This window comes from Tympanuchus pallidicinctus, unplaced genomic scaffold (assembly GCF_026119805.1).
Source record: "Tympanuchus pallidicinctus isolate F22 unplaced genomic scaffold, pur_lepc_1.0 scaffold16, whole genome shotgun sequence".
NCBI classification, from domain to species: Eukaryota; Metazoa; Chordata; class Aves; order Galliformes; family Phasianidae; genus Tympanuchus; species Tympanuchus pallidicinctus.
The window spans coordinates 14,791,393-14,808,860 of NW_026294679.1; the positions used below are offsets into that span (position 1 = coordinate 14,791,393).

Sequence of the window (17,468 nt, forward strand, 5' to 3'; positions counted from 1 at the left end):
TCCAGTTAGCATCAGGATATTCATATCCATGCTACTGTTAGCTTCGTACCTTGTGAACATTTTTGTCTTTTGTAAATGCTTTACTTCTGAACTTAAACATGAATTAACAGTCCAGCTATCATTAACTGTCTAGGGGGATGACCAAATGAATATCATTGGCAAATAGTCTTTTAACATTTACCAGACTGATAAAAAAGATTATTCGCATAAATATAAAGTTAAAATGTTACAGATAAATGGGAGAGATTTCTGCTTGACAGCTGAAACCATGGTAAACAATATTTTGTAAGAATGTAATAAATGATCTTCTACTTGTGTATTTGAAGTAGTATAATCTGATTTGTAGAATAGATTGATCAGTCTCACTTCAGAGTCTTGAAGATGTAATAAGAATGAACAAGTTAGTTCTTGAATTATCCATCCTTTTCATTTTTATACTTTAGGGTTATGGTTTTCCTGTGAATCGACTCTTTGATCTTTTATTTGAGATAAGAGACCAGTATAATGAAACACTTCTTAAAAAGTGGTCTGGATTGTTCAGGTTAGTATTTCAAAATAATTGTAGCTTTCATATTGCATTTCTTTCTTTTTGTCTTTAAATTTTGTTGCAGTTGTAATTCTGGAAAAATTGACTGAGTCAGTATTGCATATGAAGTCTGGATTAGGTAGAAGTAATGTATTCATTGCATGTAACTAATATTTAGGAGAAGAGCCATTGAGGACTGCTTCTGTAATTAATGAGAAGAAACCTTCCCTGTTGGGACTTCACTGGAGAAATACCAAGAGAAGGACACCTGTTTTTCTTCATTAGTAACCTAATCAGCCTAGGCAACTGCAATAGGTTGTTGCCAATCTGTTCCTAATTTAGATTGTCTTAATGTTTAAAGTCAGACGTTGCATGTATATTACTGACATGCTTCTGATGTTGCCAATATATCTTCATGTTCTTTCAATGCAAGTGGGTTTCCACATGTTCTTTGGAATCATTTTTTTGGAACAAATTATTAACCCAGGAGTAGAGCTCCAAAGCCTGTTTGTAGATACAGAGTGTGATGTGTAGAGTAAATGTGCAGATATTGTTTACCATAAAATATGTTTAATCATATTACAGAAAATCTTAAAATTAAATAGACCACTTAGTATTCTCACACTCTCTAGACTTCAAGTAAAGAAGTCCAGAGGGTACTTAGTAAATCTGTACACATTTGCCTATTTAAGTTCTCTGAATCATCTCCATTAGCGCACACAGCTGTGATACTGAAGCTGGATGCTGAGTATTTCTAGCTTTAGTGTAGGCAAAGTATAGGTAAAGATCTCCTTACATTTTTTTTCTGGAATAGACTTGTTCTGAAGTTCATTTACTATGTTGTGCTTTTTGGCATGCACAGTAAATGTTTGCAGGTTTTTTTTACTCTGTGATTGGACATAGCTTAAAGAGTTACCATATAATAATTACTTTCAAATTCATTTAAACATAATCAGACTTCTGAAATCAGAATGATTCCAGTTCATAATATTTTGACATTGCACATATAAATGTGGTAGTAAAATATATGTTCATTGACATTTTTTGTTGTTGTAAAGTACCGTTAGTAGATTACATATCCTTATTTTTATCACTTTATTAACTAATTTGCCAGGGATATTTTTGAAGCAGATAACTACAGCCCTATTCCTGTAGCAAATGAAGAGGAATACAAAATAGTTATAAGCAAATTTCCTTTTCAAGATTCAGAACTTGATAAGGTAAGGAAAAGTTTTATGTTATTAAGATTTGCCAAAGTCCAATTCAGAATGGTTAGAACAGAAATTATATTTGTAATTGGAAAGTAATTAAAAATAGAAAAGCTAGGTAGATTAAGAGTGTAATTATGTATTCATAAATAAATATGAAAATTACAGCTCTAATCACTTGCTCTGATGTTTGAGTGAATAATGAGACCTAGTGTTTTGTAAACAAATTAATAATTCATTTTAATTAATACAGGCTTTATTTAATGACTTAGCTTAGATTTTGTTGCCACCATTGGATTTTGTAACCCATGGTATGTTATATGCTGTAGTTTTGCAGAAATACGGGTAATGATCATCAGGGATATATTAGAGATAGCAACTTCATTATTTCACTTTGTAAGTTATTTATTATCTGAATATGTGGGGCAAAGTAGATATGAAAGGACTGTGAATAATTCTGCTGTACTGGCATCCCAGTGGGATATTCTTTCATAGTGTCAGCCATTCTCTTTAAAATTTGCTTGCCTAGAAGGTGATTAGTATGTTCTGCTGCCTTCTCCTTTTGATGGAACCGATCAAGTAATATCAAACCTATGGTAGAATTTACATAAGGAAGTGGGAGTAACTGGTGTAGAGGGAAACTGGTTTATTCAAGATCCACCGCTGTCCTGAAAATGGACTCTTAATTTTGTGATTCAGCAGGAATACGGCTGATAGAGAACAATAAACACTCCAAACTTTATTGTAATTTAAATAAGGGGTTATGGTACATTTTGTTTATAAGATGTTTAAACAGATACAGAAGTCAGCTCAATTACACCACTAAATATATTTGGTTAAAAATGGAAAAACTTCTGATAAATGAAAATATTAGCAGTGTTAAGGGATTTTCCGATGTTTAATACCAATCTCTCCTTAGAATCAGAGGATTATCTTTATTTTTACAGCAATCCTTTCCAAAGAAGCTCCCAATGTCTCAGTCAGTGCCTCAGATATATATCCAGGTTAAGGAATTCATTTATGCAAGCCTTAAGTTTTCAGAATCACTTCATCGCAGGTAATCTATAAGTACTGTGAATGTGAATAAACTATAGTATAAACTATATTATACTATAAACTATCCTATAACTTCCAGGTGAACTAACAATTTATATTAGCTTGGAAATACGTTTTCCTGGGTGCTTACTTCCTACGTTTGTTTCATAAGTTACATGTGTAATTCTTTATATTTTATCTGTGATTACCAGTGCCATAATATATATTTCATGTGTGTATGTATGTATGCATACATGTACGTATGGAATGCAAGAATGTGTAGATGAATTTAGCTTGGGTAATTAACTCACCAAAGCAGTGCTAGGGCTTTTTTAACAGTATTGACTGATTTGGATAATCTGGGGATTATTAATGTTTCATTTTTTGTTAAGCCTGTATGATTTCAAAAATATACTTTAATAATGATCATTTCAGAAATAATTGTGTAGCATCCCTGATTACTTTAAACACCTTACCATTTTTAGTGCTTTGAGGTTCCTTAGTAATTATTTTTCCTGCAATAGAATGTGCTGCCTGTGTGCTAATTCCCTCTTCTTTCCTACCTTTTCCGAAAGGAAAACATAACTTTTCTGACATTCTTCTGTTCTCTTGTGAACTTCTAAAGCTTAGTTGTAATTATGTTAAATAACGTGGCAGGTCTGAAATCTGGGAGTTATTTGTGGCTGCTCACCCACTTCTGCTCTGTTAAGGATGTAAATGAATCGCTTTCACACATTCTTAATTGTTACTGTTTATAATTTACACGTACTAATTGGTGCATGTTGACCTCCGTGGTAACTCATTACAAAACACAAATTACTCTTTCCTAACTGCTGTGTCAATGAACATGTCCAAAATCTAAAAATAACAGGTTTTGCTTCAATGTTGAAATGTAGTTAATGGATAATTTGGTAAATGAAAGAGGTGTTTTGTGTATTAGATCACAGATGACTTGAAGCAACCAGAAATTCAATGCACATGGATAATTCTGAACACTAAAAGTTCTCTTTGTAAGGAAGAAATTGAGTTTTGCTGTCAAGTATTGTCATGTTTTAAAAATGCACTTTTATTTCAGCTCAACAGAAATAGATGACATGCTTAGAAAATCGACAAATTTGCTGCTAACAAGAACTCTCAGTAGTTGTTTACAGAACCTAATTAAGAAACCTCATATAGGCTTAACAGAGGTAAGTTTTAAAATACGCCCCCTAAATTGTGTTCTTCTAAGGAAATCAGGGCTAAAATGATTCCTGTGAATCATTTTGTGAATGTGAATATAATTTAGTATCGAGATTATGTAAGAAAAGTAAGCAGTGTTTAAAATTGAAATTTTAAAGAGATTATAATTGTATAAAAATGTGTCAGTGGCTGTGACATAAATGAAAAAACAACCAAACTATCAAAAACAATGTGGATCTAGTTGGAAGTGTATTTACATAAGGATGCTTACTGACAAATAGATGACAATGAACAATTTCTGCCTCCTGTACAATAAACAGGGAGTTGTGTTATCATAAAAAAGTTTAAAAGGTAAAGTTGTTACTTCTCCAAACGTTACATTAGTGATCACTAAAAGGTGTTGGAGCCAGAGTGCAAGTAGTGAGGATATCAGGAAATCATACACCATTGTTTCAGTTATTATGCATTATCTGTATTGTCTGATTTATGAACTGAATATGAATGAAGGTCCAGCCTATAAGAAGAGGTAAATTGTATCTTTATCATGTATATTTATATCTAGAGCAGTTACGTTACCATTTAGGGGGAGATGCAATAGTATTTTTGGAATTTTCTAACTACTTTATGCATTGTTTTTATGCATTTATGTATTTATTTAGATATTTATTTATTTTAACTGCAGCAATGATGTTTGCTTTCTTGTTTCCTTGTTTCTGTAGTACAAATTAGTGATTTGATTTTGGCAATATGTTATCCTTTATTTTCCCTTTCTTTAATTCTAAAATAACAATTGAATTAATGTCACTGAGTAAGTGTCTGCAATCTTCATTTTTTAAATGGCATTTGTATGTAAACTCTGGTGTTATTCCTTACTGGTATTTGACAGCTAACTTGAAAGTTGTCAGTTAATAGCTGATAACCTGACATACTGCAACAAACTTCCAGCAACAGGGTTTCTGAAAGAAGCCCCCATTTACAAAATTCAAGTGTCGGTGGGTAATAGAAAAAGGCTTTTTATGATAATTATTTGTTTCTTGTAGCTTGTTCAAATCATCATAAATACAACACACCTGGAATTAGCCTGTAAATACCTTGAGGATTTTATCTCTAACATCACAAACATTTCGCAAGTGACTGTTCACACTGCGAGGCTGTATGGACTTTCTACATTTAAGGTATGGTATATATCATCTGTTATGCAACCACATATGAAAAGTTAATTAATTTTCACTGATTTTAATGTATCTAAAAACAAAAGGAGATTGAGTGGAAAGCTGTGTATTTTCTCATTTTGACTCTAAAAAAAATCTGTTGGGAATTGAATTTTAACACAGCAGATAAACACTGTTTTTTATGTTATTGGTCTGGGAATTCAGTATATGAGAAGCATCCACATTCCCACAGATGCCTCTTTTATAAGTTACAGAATGACAAACAAAGTTTGACTGCATCAGAAGTTTTCAGTGGATTAAGTTCCAAGCAGTGTGACATCTTTGCATTTCTGAATGGAATCAAGCAAAACAGCTACTGTAATCTGACATGTTTTATGTTTGTGGTATATTCTCAGACTGTGTAATGATAATATAAAAGCAGTATTTAGTAATACATGTTACAAAGCACAGCTTATTCAATTGTATTTAGAATTCATATTTTGATTTAATATCCTTTACATTTATTTGCACGGTGATGGTTGTTAAAATGGAAATAGGGCTAGATATGATCAATGATATTGGTGTATAATTATCAACAAAAAAGCTTTATTTTTATCTTTAAATAATAAGTATCCTCAGAGAAGTATTTTTCCACATCTTATTATTTTTATCACTTTTATCTCCATGACTGAATGGTTGAGATTATTATCTTCAGCACTGTTCATTCAGAAGGCAAACCTGTATACTATATGGAATCACAGGTATTCACATCAAAGGTTTCAAAGCATTCTCATGAGAAATATGGTACTCTGTGGGAGGGCATTGGGATGGCACTTAAAGGAGCAGTGTTCTCTGTCAAGGTTTGCTGCTGGCTAAGAGATCAGAAATCTGTCACCTAGCCTCTGCATTTCTCACTTTCTCTCTGTTTGTAAGCAAGAACTCAAATGACCTGTCGTAAAATAATTTTTGAAGTGCCATAAATTACTAATAATAGAAACTCTCCATAGACAATGAATGCAATGAATGGTTTGCATATATTGCAAAACCAAGTTTTGGAATTCATACATGTAAAATAAGACAGAAATTACTTCATCAACCAGGTCTAGCCAAGTAGCTTTTTTGGGGGGTTAGAACAGAAGCAAATCTGTGTGCCTTGTGAGGAGGAAAGGGATTTCAGGTTTTCTTTATGAAGAAAACATTCCTACAGAAGAATAATCCTGTATGGGTCATTTTATCCAGTAATTTCAGCAAGTGCGTTGCCTTCCCAGTCACCTGGGACTCCTAAGTAGAGATTTTTGGAAAAGAAACAAAACATCCAAAAAAGTCACAAGAGATTCCAGAGCAACTGTAACTTGAACTTTAGGTATGTGGATTTTTTTAGAGTATACAGTGGAACAAAGACAGATGAGATGAGGAGGATTAATCCAATTGAGAGTAGTTCTGTTTTCTGCACTGCATTTTTTTTTCCCCTTGGTATAATATGTGGCTTATTCTGTATTGATATCCCCTCTGGCATATGTTAAAAGATTGTTAAGGTGGAATAAGACATCATCATCCTTGCAATACACTTTATATTTCCAATTGATTGCCAGTGATTTTCCTATTTGTTGTTGTTGTTGGCTAAGAATTTCTTGACTTAAGACAAAGCAGAAAAGGCACAGCAGCTGTAGTGAGATTAATATTGCCCTGTCAGTACAACCTTACTAAATTTTGGCCTATTGTATAGATCTAGGCTATGTTGTTTGTTATGCAGTAGTATAACAGTATAACAGTAGTAGTGTATGTGCGTTTGAATTTTCATGTCAGTGGATATTTTCTTGTAAGGATAATTCATGCTTTTTCTAACATTTGTAACAAAACACTCAATGCAGCCATAGTCTGATTTCATTAAGAGGTAAAACGTTCTCTGTCCTTGAATTTCATCTAATAAATGACAGCTTAGAGTTTACATTACATTTTGTGCTAATGGCTTTTTTTTAAATTTATGTTTAACTACTATATAAACTATTTAAGTTTCATTGGAGATAATTGCAGAATATTATAGCTGTGTATTAGAGCTGAGCTTAATACCTAAGCCATTCAGCAAAGTACAGAGTGAACAGTAACAAACATATAAGGAAAATGGTCTGTTTTCTCTCCTATCTCCTTCCCCAGAGAACCTGCTAGCACAACATTCTCTACCTATAGCAGAAAATTCTTTTCTCATTAATCCTTTTTTTTTTTTTTTTAATTTATATTTAATGAAAAACTGCATGTAGTTCTCCAGCTGGGCCCTCATGGGGTTTGGTATGTTCACAGTTATTGAATTCATCTCCTGGTGGCAAATCATGTCACTCCCATTCTTTCTGACTGATCAAAAATCTCCTTTATTAGCAGTGTTTGCATTCCATGAGATGATCTCAAAAATACACCTATACTGTTGTTTTTCTTGTTTCTCTCTCTCTCTCTCTCTTTTTTTTTTTTTTTTTATACAATCCTGTTTCATTGCTTCTGTATCAGAGGACTGCTTTTCCCCTTTTGTTATTGGATGTAAGGTGCCACTTTAAAATACCATTCAAACTGTCTTAGCATTCTTTTGTAACAATGTAAAAGTAAAGCCAAGTACAAATTAAAAACAAATAAACAATCTCTCTGCCCTCAAAACAGCACCACCTTTATTCATTTTATCATATTAAAAAACTGTGTAGCTTTCAGTGTTTACAACATACTTTTCAGCTTTGGATGGCTGAGTGCAGTTGTGGATACCATTGTATTCCCTTGCCTCTTTAAATCAGCAGTCACTCTAAACAAAAATGGATAAATTTGGAGATCTAATTGGTAGAATTCCTTGAACCCAGGGTTTTTTTTTAACCCTAAAAAACAATTATCTGTAAGACTTCAGTTTCGTTGATTAAAAATATTTAATCTATGTTCTAGTAATATTTTAGAATTCTGGTAGTTGTGCAATTTTTTTTTTCCCCTCAGGATGCAAGGCATGCTGCAGAAGGAGAAATATATACAAAACTAAACCAAAAAATAGATGAGTTTATTCAGATCGCTGACTATGACTGGACAATGTCTGAATCAGATGGAAGAGCCAGTGGGTACTTAATGGACCTCATTAACTTCTTGAGAAGCACATTTCAAGTTTTTACTCACTTACCTGTAAGTTTTCAAAATTAAGTGTAATTTCAATCCATTGGAGCATTATTTTATTTTATAATATTTTGAAATATACGCAATTTTTTAATTGAGTGCATGCTAGCAATGAATATATCAGTATTTTCAGTATAGATGTGCTTCAGATGTTTCAGTATGTTGATGATGCTTACCTATGATAATACTTAGAAAATGCTTTTGAATACTCTAGAAGTAATGCAAGCAACAGCTGATTTACAAACAGTCTAAGAAGTTAGCTAGAGCAGGCAAGTCCTCAGATGTCCTTCATTGTACGCATTCATTGATTTCAGAGGGCACTGAATTGGTGCAAGTCCTTCATTTTTATAGATTCTGGAGGCCTTGGATTTGGTTCTTTTCAGTTAAGTAACTCTGATTTAAAAAAATAAATCACTTCATTCTTGTTAATTGAGCATCATTGAAACAACTCCCTGTTCTTATTCAAATATATCCTTTACTTTGTACCTCTTGAAGGGGCACTAGTAACATGTTTGATGTACTTCTTGTTACATTCCATTGTTCACTTTCCCCTTTCTTTAAGACAAAAAAACAAGATTTTCTAGTTCAAGCTATGGTCATAATAGTTTATACCTTTGTAGATGTGGAGTAACTTCAACAAGTCTTTCAAGATGCATCTGCTTTTCCTCGGTTTGTCCTTTGTTGCTGCTGTCATGCTGATGTCTGATTGCTTTACCCACATGCAATGCCTGTCAGGAATCAGTTCTCAATGCATAAATATTTCGAGACTGGTAGATAAATTTATTTACATTCACAGCAAGGTGCTGAAGTTGCTGACATAGTGGGCTTATCAGATCTTCCAAATTATGTTAAGTGGCTGTGATTCTTTCGTCTTTTTTTAATTACTCAAAGACATGGCCCATTCAGTGTTGGTGTGAATGGGAAGTATGCAGCACATGTTTCCAAGCCAAGTCAACTGAGACTTTTTTTAAATAAAGGATAACATGCTTGTTGGTTAAATTCACTGTAACCTTTTTGTTACTCATCAAACAAATGGCGCTGCTCCTCAATGGCTATTTGTGTATAGCAGCTGTGAACAATGATGTACAGCTTGTGATATAGGTCTTCTAAAATAGAGTACAGGCAGAAATTTAAATGTCCTACTATCTGTAGTTGTAGGTTTCTTGAATGAGATAATTTGTTAGAAGGGTTGGAAAGTAGCCTCTATGGCATTAAGAGGCTTGAAAAACATTAAAGGCATAGAAATAAGTGCCTGAGGATGCAAGCCAACTTTTGGAGAAAGGTTGTTCCTATGAACTGTTTATTTTGTAATTTAAACTCTGACCAGTTAACAAGCTGGAGCTGTATGGCTGAGCAGTCTGGTCTGGCATGAGGTTTTTTGTTGCTTTTGGATGTCCCTGTGTATCACTCTGGCTTGGCAGATTGTGGAAACGTGCAGTCCTATAAATGTTGTGTATGTGCTGTGGAGACTGTATGAAAATGCATGAACAGTGTAATGGTGGTGGTTCTTTATGTAGTAGTAAGTTATTTTATCAAGAGAAAATGTATAATAAAGATTTTCAATGGCAAGCTCAGAACTAGATTCCATAGCTCAGTAAAATACTAGTGCTATGGAGTCCTAACCGAAACTGGATTAGCTTATGCCACAGTTAAAACTGGAAGAGTTTTAGTATGTATTTCCATTAGCAGAATAAGACTGTCCCTGTGTCATTTCTTTAACAGTTTGTATTGCTGGCAGAAAGAATCCTACTGCACAAAATGGTTTGTCTGAACCATGTCTGTAACTGGAAATCAAAAAAAATCCTGAGCAGTGGTTGTAATTTTAGGAAAAAAAAAAAAAAAGAGCAGGACAAATAGAGGAATCATTTCCTATCATGGTATATCCTGTGGTATTGAAGGGGTTTTTGCTGGAGCTTGGGCATCAGTTTGCTATGGTCATCTTCCATAGTCTGGTTTAAGGGTCGTTGACATTCTATCTAATATTGTTTCAAACTCAGTTTTCCAGTAGAGGTGTTACAACCTGTTTACTTTTTTGTGGATGTTGGATTCCTGTCATTAGAGCCCTGTCTTGTCCCAGATATATGTGTAAGCTGTGGAAATACACCTGCAGGTCTCCTTTTATGCTCTCACCTGAGGCTATACTGAATTATTTCTGTAATGGTGTAGACATAAGTTTTAAAAACGTACTTTCTCTGTTAAATGTTTTGTGAAATTTGTGTATTATTACAATTGAAACATAAGAGATCTAAATCAGACCATGATCTCAACGTTTTTGAACTTGCACATTTCATGGCACAAGTTTGCTGGAGTCTGCTAAACCCATGGAATCACTGCAAACATGTCTTTGAATGTTTTTTTTTCAGTTAAGTTTTACATCTTAGTTTTCTCCTCTGTATATATGTACTGTGCTTTAGCATCAGTTTTGGAAAAGAAAATATGCTCATTCCATTTTCCAGTTATAGCACCATTACCTTTGCATTAACAGTTATTTAAAGACTGTGTAACATTTCAATTATTACTGTCCTAAGCCATTCTAAATTTTGCCTAAGTATGTTTATACCATACAGATAGCCTTCATAGGCCAAGACAGTAAACGTGGCACAAGTATTTTGGAATGTATAATTTGTTATATAGAAAACGTTTTGGAAAGGCATAAGAACAGATGTTTCCCAATCTGAAGTTTGCTGTTTTAATATTTTGGCATACTGTTCTTTATTACAGAAAAACATTTTATTGCTGAACCAGTATTATTTCAATTATAATCTCTTTGTTGTACAATGGCAAAATACTGTATAATTTCAAAGGTGTTTGTTGTTTTTTTTTTTTAGCAATTATATAAATGTTATTTTTGGAAACGTTTCCTTATCTTTTATTGCTACCAATTTTTTATTCTTTTTTTTTTTTTTTTTTTTTTTTTTTGATGTTGACAGTACATCTTAATTTTTTGTTTTGATTTGATTGCCTTACTGGTTTCCTTCTCAGAATAACAACAATGACCATGCAGCTATGTCGGTAAGTAGATGCAAGATGAAGAAAAAGCATGTGAACTGAAAAAACTATGAACTGCCTGCAGGCTTATTGCTTCAATTTTTAATCATTTAATAAAAAGATATTTTTGTTTTGCTGATGTTTTGCTGTGTACCTTGTGTGATTGCATGCAGGAATCAGGTTAATGACTAACACAGGGCTTTCGTACACTGGAATGGCAGGAGCCCTAAAAGCCTTGCAGAAAGCAGGTGGGTGTGCATTGCATCCCAAATGAGATCATTCAGAGGAGGCTCTGAAGCCTTTCAAAAGTGAGGTCAGGTATCAAAATGCAGCGGTGAGGCATCCAGAATTGAGGTGGAGTGATATAACAGAATAAAGTATTAATGAAAGGTCCATCTTTTCTCTGCTACGTCTGTCTGGTATCTAGGGAGCGTGTTTGCCCAAATACGTGTATTTTTTAGAAGATGATGGATTGCAATTCTTCCAAGCTCTGATTACTTTCAGGTCATGAATTTTTGTACAAGCACTTTATTTTGATTTAGTGTAACATTTCTATTATAACAAAAATGTTGAAATTATTACTTCACTGATTTTCTGTGAACATATAATTTTGGTTTATCATCTCCAGTTAATTGAATCTTATTACTGTATGCTGCTTAATTGAACAAATGTACACTGTGCCATTCACTAAGTGAACAAGCATATAATGCACTTACTGTACACAGTGTGGGGTGAATGCTATGAAAGATGTAAAATTTACAGTTAAAATGATCTTCTCAGGGAAAAGAATAATTAGAGTTTAATAATGATAATTATATATATAATTTAATGTTAGTGACCAGAGTAAAAGCTTTAAGACTCAGTATCTAACTGGTCCACAGATGTGTTCTTGTACTCAATAGAGCATAAGCTTCAAATACATGTGCAAGAGGTTGGCAGATATGAAAGAGGCATTTTATTCTATTAGGTAAAGCCTTCAGTTTGTGTTGAAACAACTGTCAGTAATAACCATAACAATTTGGAATTAAAATAAAATATATCTGTTAAAAGGGGAAAAAATTGTAGAATCAATGTTGTTATTTAAGATTCTTTGCTCTATTTTTCAATTTTCAATAGTAATGTCAGAAAACTTCAGTTGTTGTATTTGTAGTGTAGATTAGATTTTGTATCAAGAGCAGCCAGACATCTAGACAATTTTGTTACAGAACAATACTCTTAGGATTAGGTGCCAAAAATAATTGGGGGAATCTCAATGTCTTGATTACCAGGGAAGCTGGATGTGGATCTGAAGTATTTGTGTTTAAATGTGCAGAGAGTGTTTGCAAAGCTGAGTAGCATCCATTAAATAGTTAATTTTACTCCTGACTGCCAAGAAAATACATTGGACATGTATTAAATTGTTAGGTTTGTTCTATTTTGTTTTACTATGAGATGGTTTAAATGTTCAATTTATTTATTTATTTATTTGTTTGTTTGTTATTGGTTTTTTGTTTGTTTGTTTGTTTGTTTTTTAGTTTGCTACCTAAATTTACCCTGAAATTTGACAAAAGATAAAACTAAAGCTTGATTTGTGACTTAACCTACATGGACACATCTAAATAAAACACCTCAGCTAAAGACTCAGCAGAAGAGTGTACTTTAAAGAAAGGTACTGGAAATAAAGGATATGTTTCCAACATGTAAAATCCTCACTGATGTTCTCAGTTCTTCCCTACTTCCATTGGACTTGAGATTGGTGATCTTGTTAAGAAGTGCCATCAGCTCCAGGATGGGCATGCCGTGTCATAGGGAGGGCAGGGCAGGGAAGCTGATGTTCTGCAACTGGGAGTCACCTGGAAGAGCTTTGTTTTTGAAGCAATGTCAGTGTTCTCCCTGTAAGAGTGACTTCCAGCTGTTGTTTTATTCTAGAATCTGATGGTGTTCATGTACTTACATCTTCATCTCTTCCTTTCACAGTATGGAGAGCTTCTCTCCTCTCTCCAGATAACTGAGAGGATAAGGGTTCCATACAAGAACTCCTTTAAAAATAGTTCCCACGCCACCTTTCCAAGTGGGAAAAGTTTGTCTGTTTCATTGAAAGATGTTCCTCTACACATGAGCTTCACTAATGAAAAGAGAGATGAACAGAATGATTTTTTTTCCTAACTGTACCCAACTGCTTTAGCAGATTATGGAAATTTCCAATTGCCTCCCCATCACTACAGTGTTACACTGCACTGTGTTAGATCACATATAGTTCCAATCCATAGGCAGAGGCCTTTTGAGAAGAGGAATAAAGAAGACAAAGCTTGCTACTTCAAAACTTTTTCTACATCAACCAAGTAAAAAGCCAATGAACCTGAACTAGTAGAGTAGGAAGTAGTCCATAAAGTAGGAGCTTGGACTGAATAATGCTGGTTGTGTATTCCAGTGAAAATTTCTGTTAATGGAATACTCATTATGAACTATCGAGGTGACATGAGCACTGGGAACATTGACTGTTTTATTTAGAAATATTTCCTGTTACTGTTGGGTAGGTGTCAGTATGCTGGTTGTATCATGACTGAGTGCTGCTAACATTCCAGGGGTGAATGGCACAGAGGATACATTGCTTTTGAAAGCTTGTAACTTCTGAGTCATGTAGCTTTTAAGGATTCTGATTTCTGAAGTCACAAGAATTTAATTTTTTGAGATTATTGTTGTTTTCAGTCTCTTTTATATAAAACAGCCTGTTTTAGATTCATGCTGCAATGTATGGTGTCATTTGATACTTCTAATCAAAAAGAAAATCCAATTTTCATCATACAGCTGTTAACTTCATAAAGACAATTGAATGATAAAGCTTGTTGAGGACCTGCATTTTTTAAGTTCATATTTTGAACAGCTTAAGAGTAATCAAGCCTTTTATTTTTAGATTAGTTTGTTTGAAAACATAGAGGATGCGTATAAAGGTTTTTACAGTTTATGTGCTTTGTAAGTACTAAGTTAGTATTGGACATCCCTTTAGGAAAGAATGGCTAGTAAAAAGTTACAAATACAAATTATTTTCAATTAGATGCTATTTTCAGTAGAATTTGGTACGGATACTTGAAGTAAAATTGAGTCCTAAAGTTCTATTAGTTTTTTTTTATATGCTTGTTTCTCTATTGATAATTCAAAAGTTGGATGTTAGTCCTGCTTTAGTTTTTATAACTGATGAAATCCATATGCTTATGGGTTGGGTTGTTGCTTCTTTTGTTTTTGTTTTTGTTTTTTTTTTTTTATTTCAATTTTTTTTTTTTTTTTTTCTGGACATGTCATACTGTGAAATTAATTCTTAATCTTAACTTCTTAGATTTAACAGATAAGTTTTGCTATTTCCTTTTGTGCTGAGGATGGTAGTTTGTGTTTTTTTATTGTTTCTGTGATTGACAGCAGAAGCCTAATTTCACAGCTTGCAGTAAGGGTAAAGGGGTGGTGGTTTTCTGCAGCTATATTCAAAAACTGTCAATCAAAAGCCTCCATAGGCTATTTAGAGAATGGGTTTTCTTACTGATTTCTCCAAATGCTGCTTCATGCTGTCTTTGATTGGCACAGCCTGGCAGGGAGGATGGATGAATCTGTCACTGGTCAGTTAATTGTGTTGCTGGTCTCAGCCTGACATCAGGTCTTTGACTCTTAAGTGGCTCAATGCAAAACAAATTAGAAGATTGTAGTCATATTTCTCTTTCTGTATGCTTTGACTTTGTTGAATGCAGTCCATAAATCATATTGACTGACACCATAGTGAATGATGAAAGGTGCTTTTGAGACACTAGCGTGGGTCTTAGAAAGCAGTGCTGCGGAGGTGCCATGCAAGGATGCATATGGCTGACCCTTTGGGAATTTCCTAGGAGCCAAATGTCTCTTCACTGCAATTGTTCTTAAGAGAAAAGCTTTTGGGTCCCATAAAAAGGATTTAATATGTCAGCAGATTCTCTTTATAAGCTCCTTTGAAATATAAGAAGTTTGTCTAAGGGTTTTCTTTTTTTGAAAATTGTATTTCAGCAAAATGTGAAGGCTGGCTCAAAAAAAAAAAAAAGAAAAAAAAACGGTTGCCCTTAACACTGTTAGCAGGTGTTTTTGCTTATAGAATAGGGTCCTTGTTTCCTAAACTTTGCATTGGTTGAGTGGAAGAATAGGTTTTGTAGATAGCAGCAATTAACATAGGCATAGTGGAAATAATAGGAGGCAATACTGGAGCAAATGTGAGAAGGCTGCTGAATCTCCGCATGCTATTGAATATTGATATTTCTTTGATACAAAAAGTTGGCACAGCCACCCACTCTGAAAAAAAAATACGAGAAAAAAAAAGTGTTTTAAAACTAAATGAAATTTATTTCACTGTGGAAAAGAAATATGTGATTTTTTTTATGTTCACAAATCCTCAAATTTTCTCTTCAAAATGCATTATGAAAAAAAAATAATTGATCAATTGGTGGATGATGGAAATTTGCAGAGGGATTTTAACTGGAACTTGTCTGTTGAACACAAATTTGGAATTCATTCTTTTCTGAATGTTGTACATTCAGAAATGTACTGAATTTTGAGGAGGGTAACAATAAAGTTCATATTTATCTGAGGTAAAATTCAGCATTTAGGTTGATGTGTCTGGCTTTCTCCAGATTACAAAAAATTGAGTAATTGTGTTAAGTATAAACTATGTGTGGTAATCTTCCATTACGTGCCATGTGAACAATAAGCCTGTAGTTCAAGTTGCATAGTTGGAAGTAGTTGAAATGTTAGGATGTTTCCATCTTACAAAGTCTTACAAGAAACATTAAATGTACATGTATTGATATTTATTTAAAGTCTAAGAGACTTTATCATGTCATTTTTGTATTGTAACCATTGTCTTGCGCTCCAGTACTATTGATATTTGCCAGATTGCAACAATTAACTACAGATGCTTATCAGAAAGATAAAATTCTGTTTTTCACTAATAATAATAGGAGGAATACACATTGTTTGCATATAAAATAAAGTAAATGTTAATTTTTTTCTGACAACCTATTAATCTGATTGAACTTTTATTACAGTATAGAGGCAGCATAAATAGGACATGGAGCTGATTTGATGGAGCAGTACATTAAACAGAGATGCACTAGATGTTCCATTAAATCAAAATGACATTTCCATTAACTATTTGAAACCTACTCCACAGTAATTAAATGAACTGTGGCCCATTGATTGCCCTCCTCACCTCTTTTTTTCTTCATTTTCTGTTTTTTTTCTGTCTTTTTTTTTTTCCCCCATTCATATTGATATTGTTCTGCTTGGGGAATAGAGCTGCATGTCTCCCAGTGTAATTACCATTGGATTTGGGAGACTTTTAAGCATGCTGTTCTTGCATTGTTTCTTACATTCCTTGTTGTCAGTTCATCTGTTTTAGTCAAAAATGTTATTTGCTTTTCTGAGGTGTTTGAACTGACATCTCATTTTAGATATAAAGCTCCTAGCAGTTCGAGGTATTTTAAAGTTTTTTATTTTAAAGAGGTATTAGCAAAAGCCATTTAATGCGTGCATGAAAATTCAATAATATGTACATTTCTTCCTGTTAAGGACGAAATCTTCAGATGCTAGAATAGAACTTCACAAACTTTTTGAACAGTGAACTGCTGTCAGTCCTTAGCACTTCTCATGGCTTATGTGTGTTTCTGTGAGGCAGCAGTGAATTGACCATCCTGATCTTGCACAAATTAGTTGGGGAACCATTGCTTTAGAGAATAGTTGTCATCAATTTACTGTTGGGTAGTAGTAAAATGGCAGTGGTTTATGTCCCCGTAGGTGGAGTACATATTTATGATTTCTTTCATGTAAGCATATAAATAGTTACCTTCGTTTCAGTGCACATTGTAAACATTTGCTTTAACTGAAAAGCATGGTGTAAGCACATAAAACCATAGTTTATTATAATTCCATTTGCAAACCAAGATCTCTGTGCTTTTGAAGTCTGCAGTGCTATGAATAGAATGTTGGCATCTGATTGAGTATCTGCTCTTAATTGGTTTTTCTTCTATAGCAGAATTTCCATATTTTTTATAATTTTATGTACTAAAATGTTAATAATTTGTAAAATTAACTCCTGATTTTTGTGATTTGTTTTATTGTTCTCTGGTCTGGAAATGATTTGTCTCAATTACTCATGTTGTGAGGAGAAATGTTACTAACTAGCCTATGATTGAAAAATTATTTCTATTCTGTACAGCAGAGGGCTGTGTTTCATTTTGTACACGGTTGATTACTGAC

General features: G+C 33.5%; 1 protein-coding gene across 6 annotated transcripts in view; it reads left to right on the forward strand.

Moving 5' to 3' along the window:
• EXOC6 (exocyst complex component 6) overlaps positions 1-17,468 on the forward strand; it is an 82,121-nt gene that overhangs the window by 32,278 nt on the left and 32,375 nt on the right. For 2 of the 6 annotated variants that reach the window (XM_052676733.1, XM_052676731.1), the window contains exons 13-19: positions 444-541; positions 1,641-1,746; positions 2,682-2,791; positions 3,845-3,956; positions 4,989-5,123; positions 8,064-8,243; positions 11,217-11,246. In XM_052676733.1, the coding sequence (XP_052532693.1) occupies positions 444-541; positions 1,641-1,746; positions 2,682-2,791; positions 3,845-3,956; positions 4,989-5,123; positions 8,064-8,243; positions 11,217-11,246 (771 nt within the window). Of the gene's footprint in view, positions 1-443; positions 542-1,640; positions 1,747-2,681; positions 2,792-3,844; positions 3,957-4,988; positions 5,124-8,063; positions 8,244-11,164; positions 11,247-11,395; positions 12,686-17,468 lie in introns of those variants that run through there. The other 4 variants (XM_052676734.1, XM_052676732.1, XM_052676735.1 and 1 more) reach the window with 3 other exon arrangements.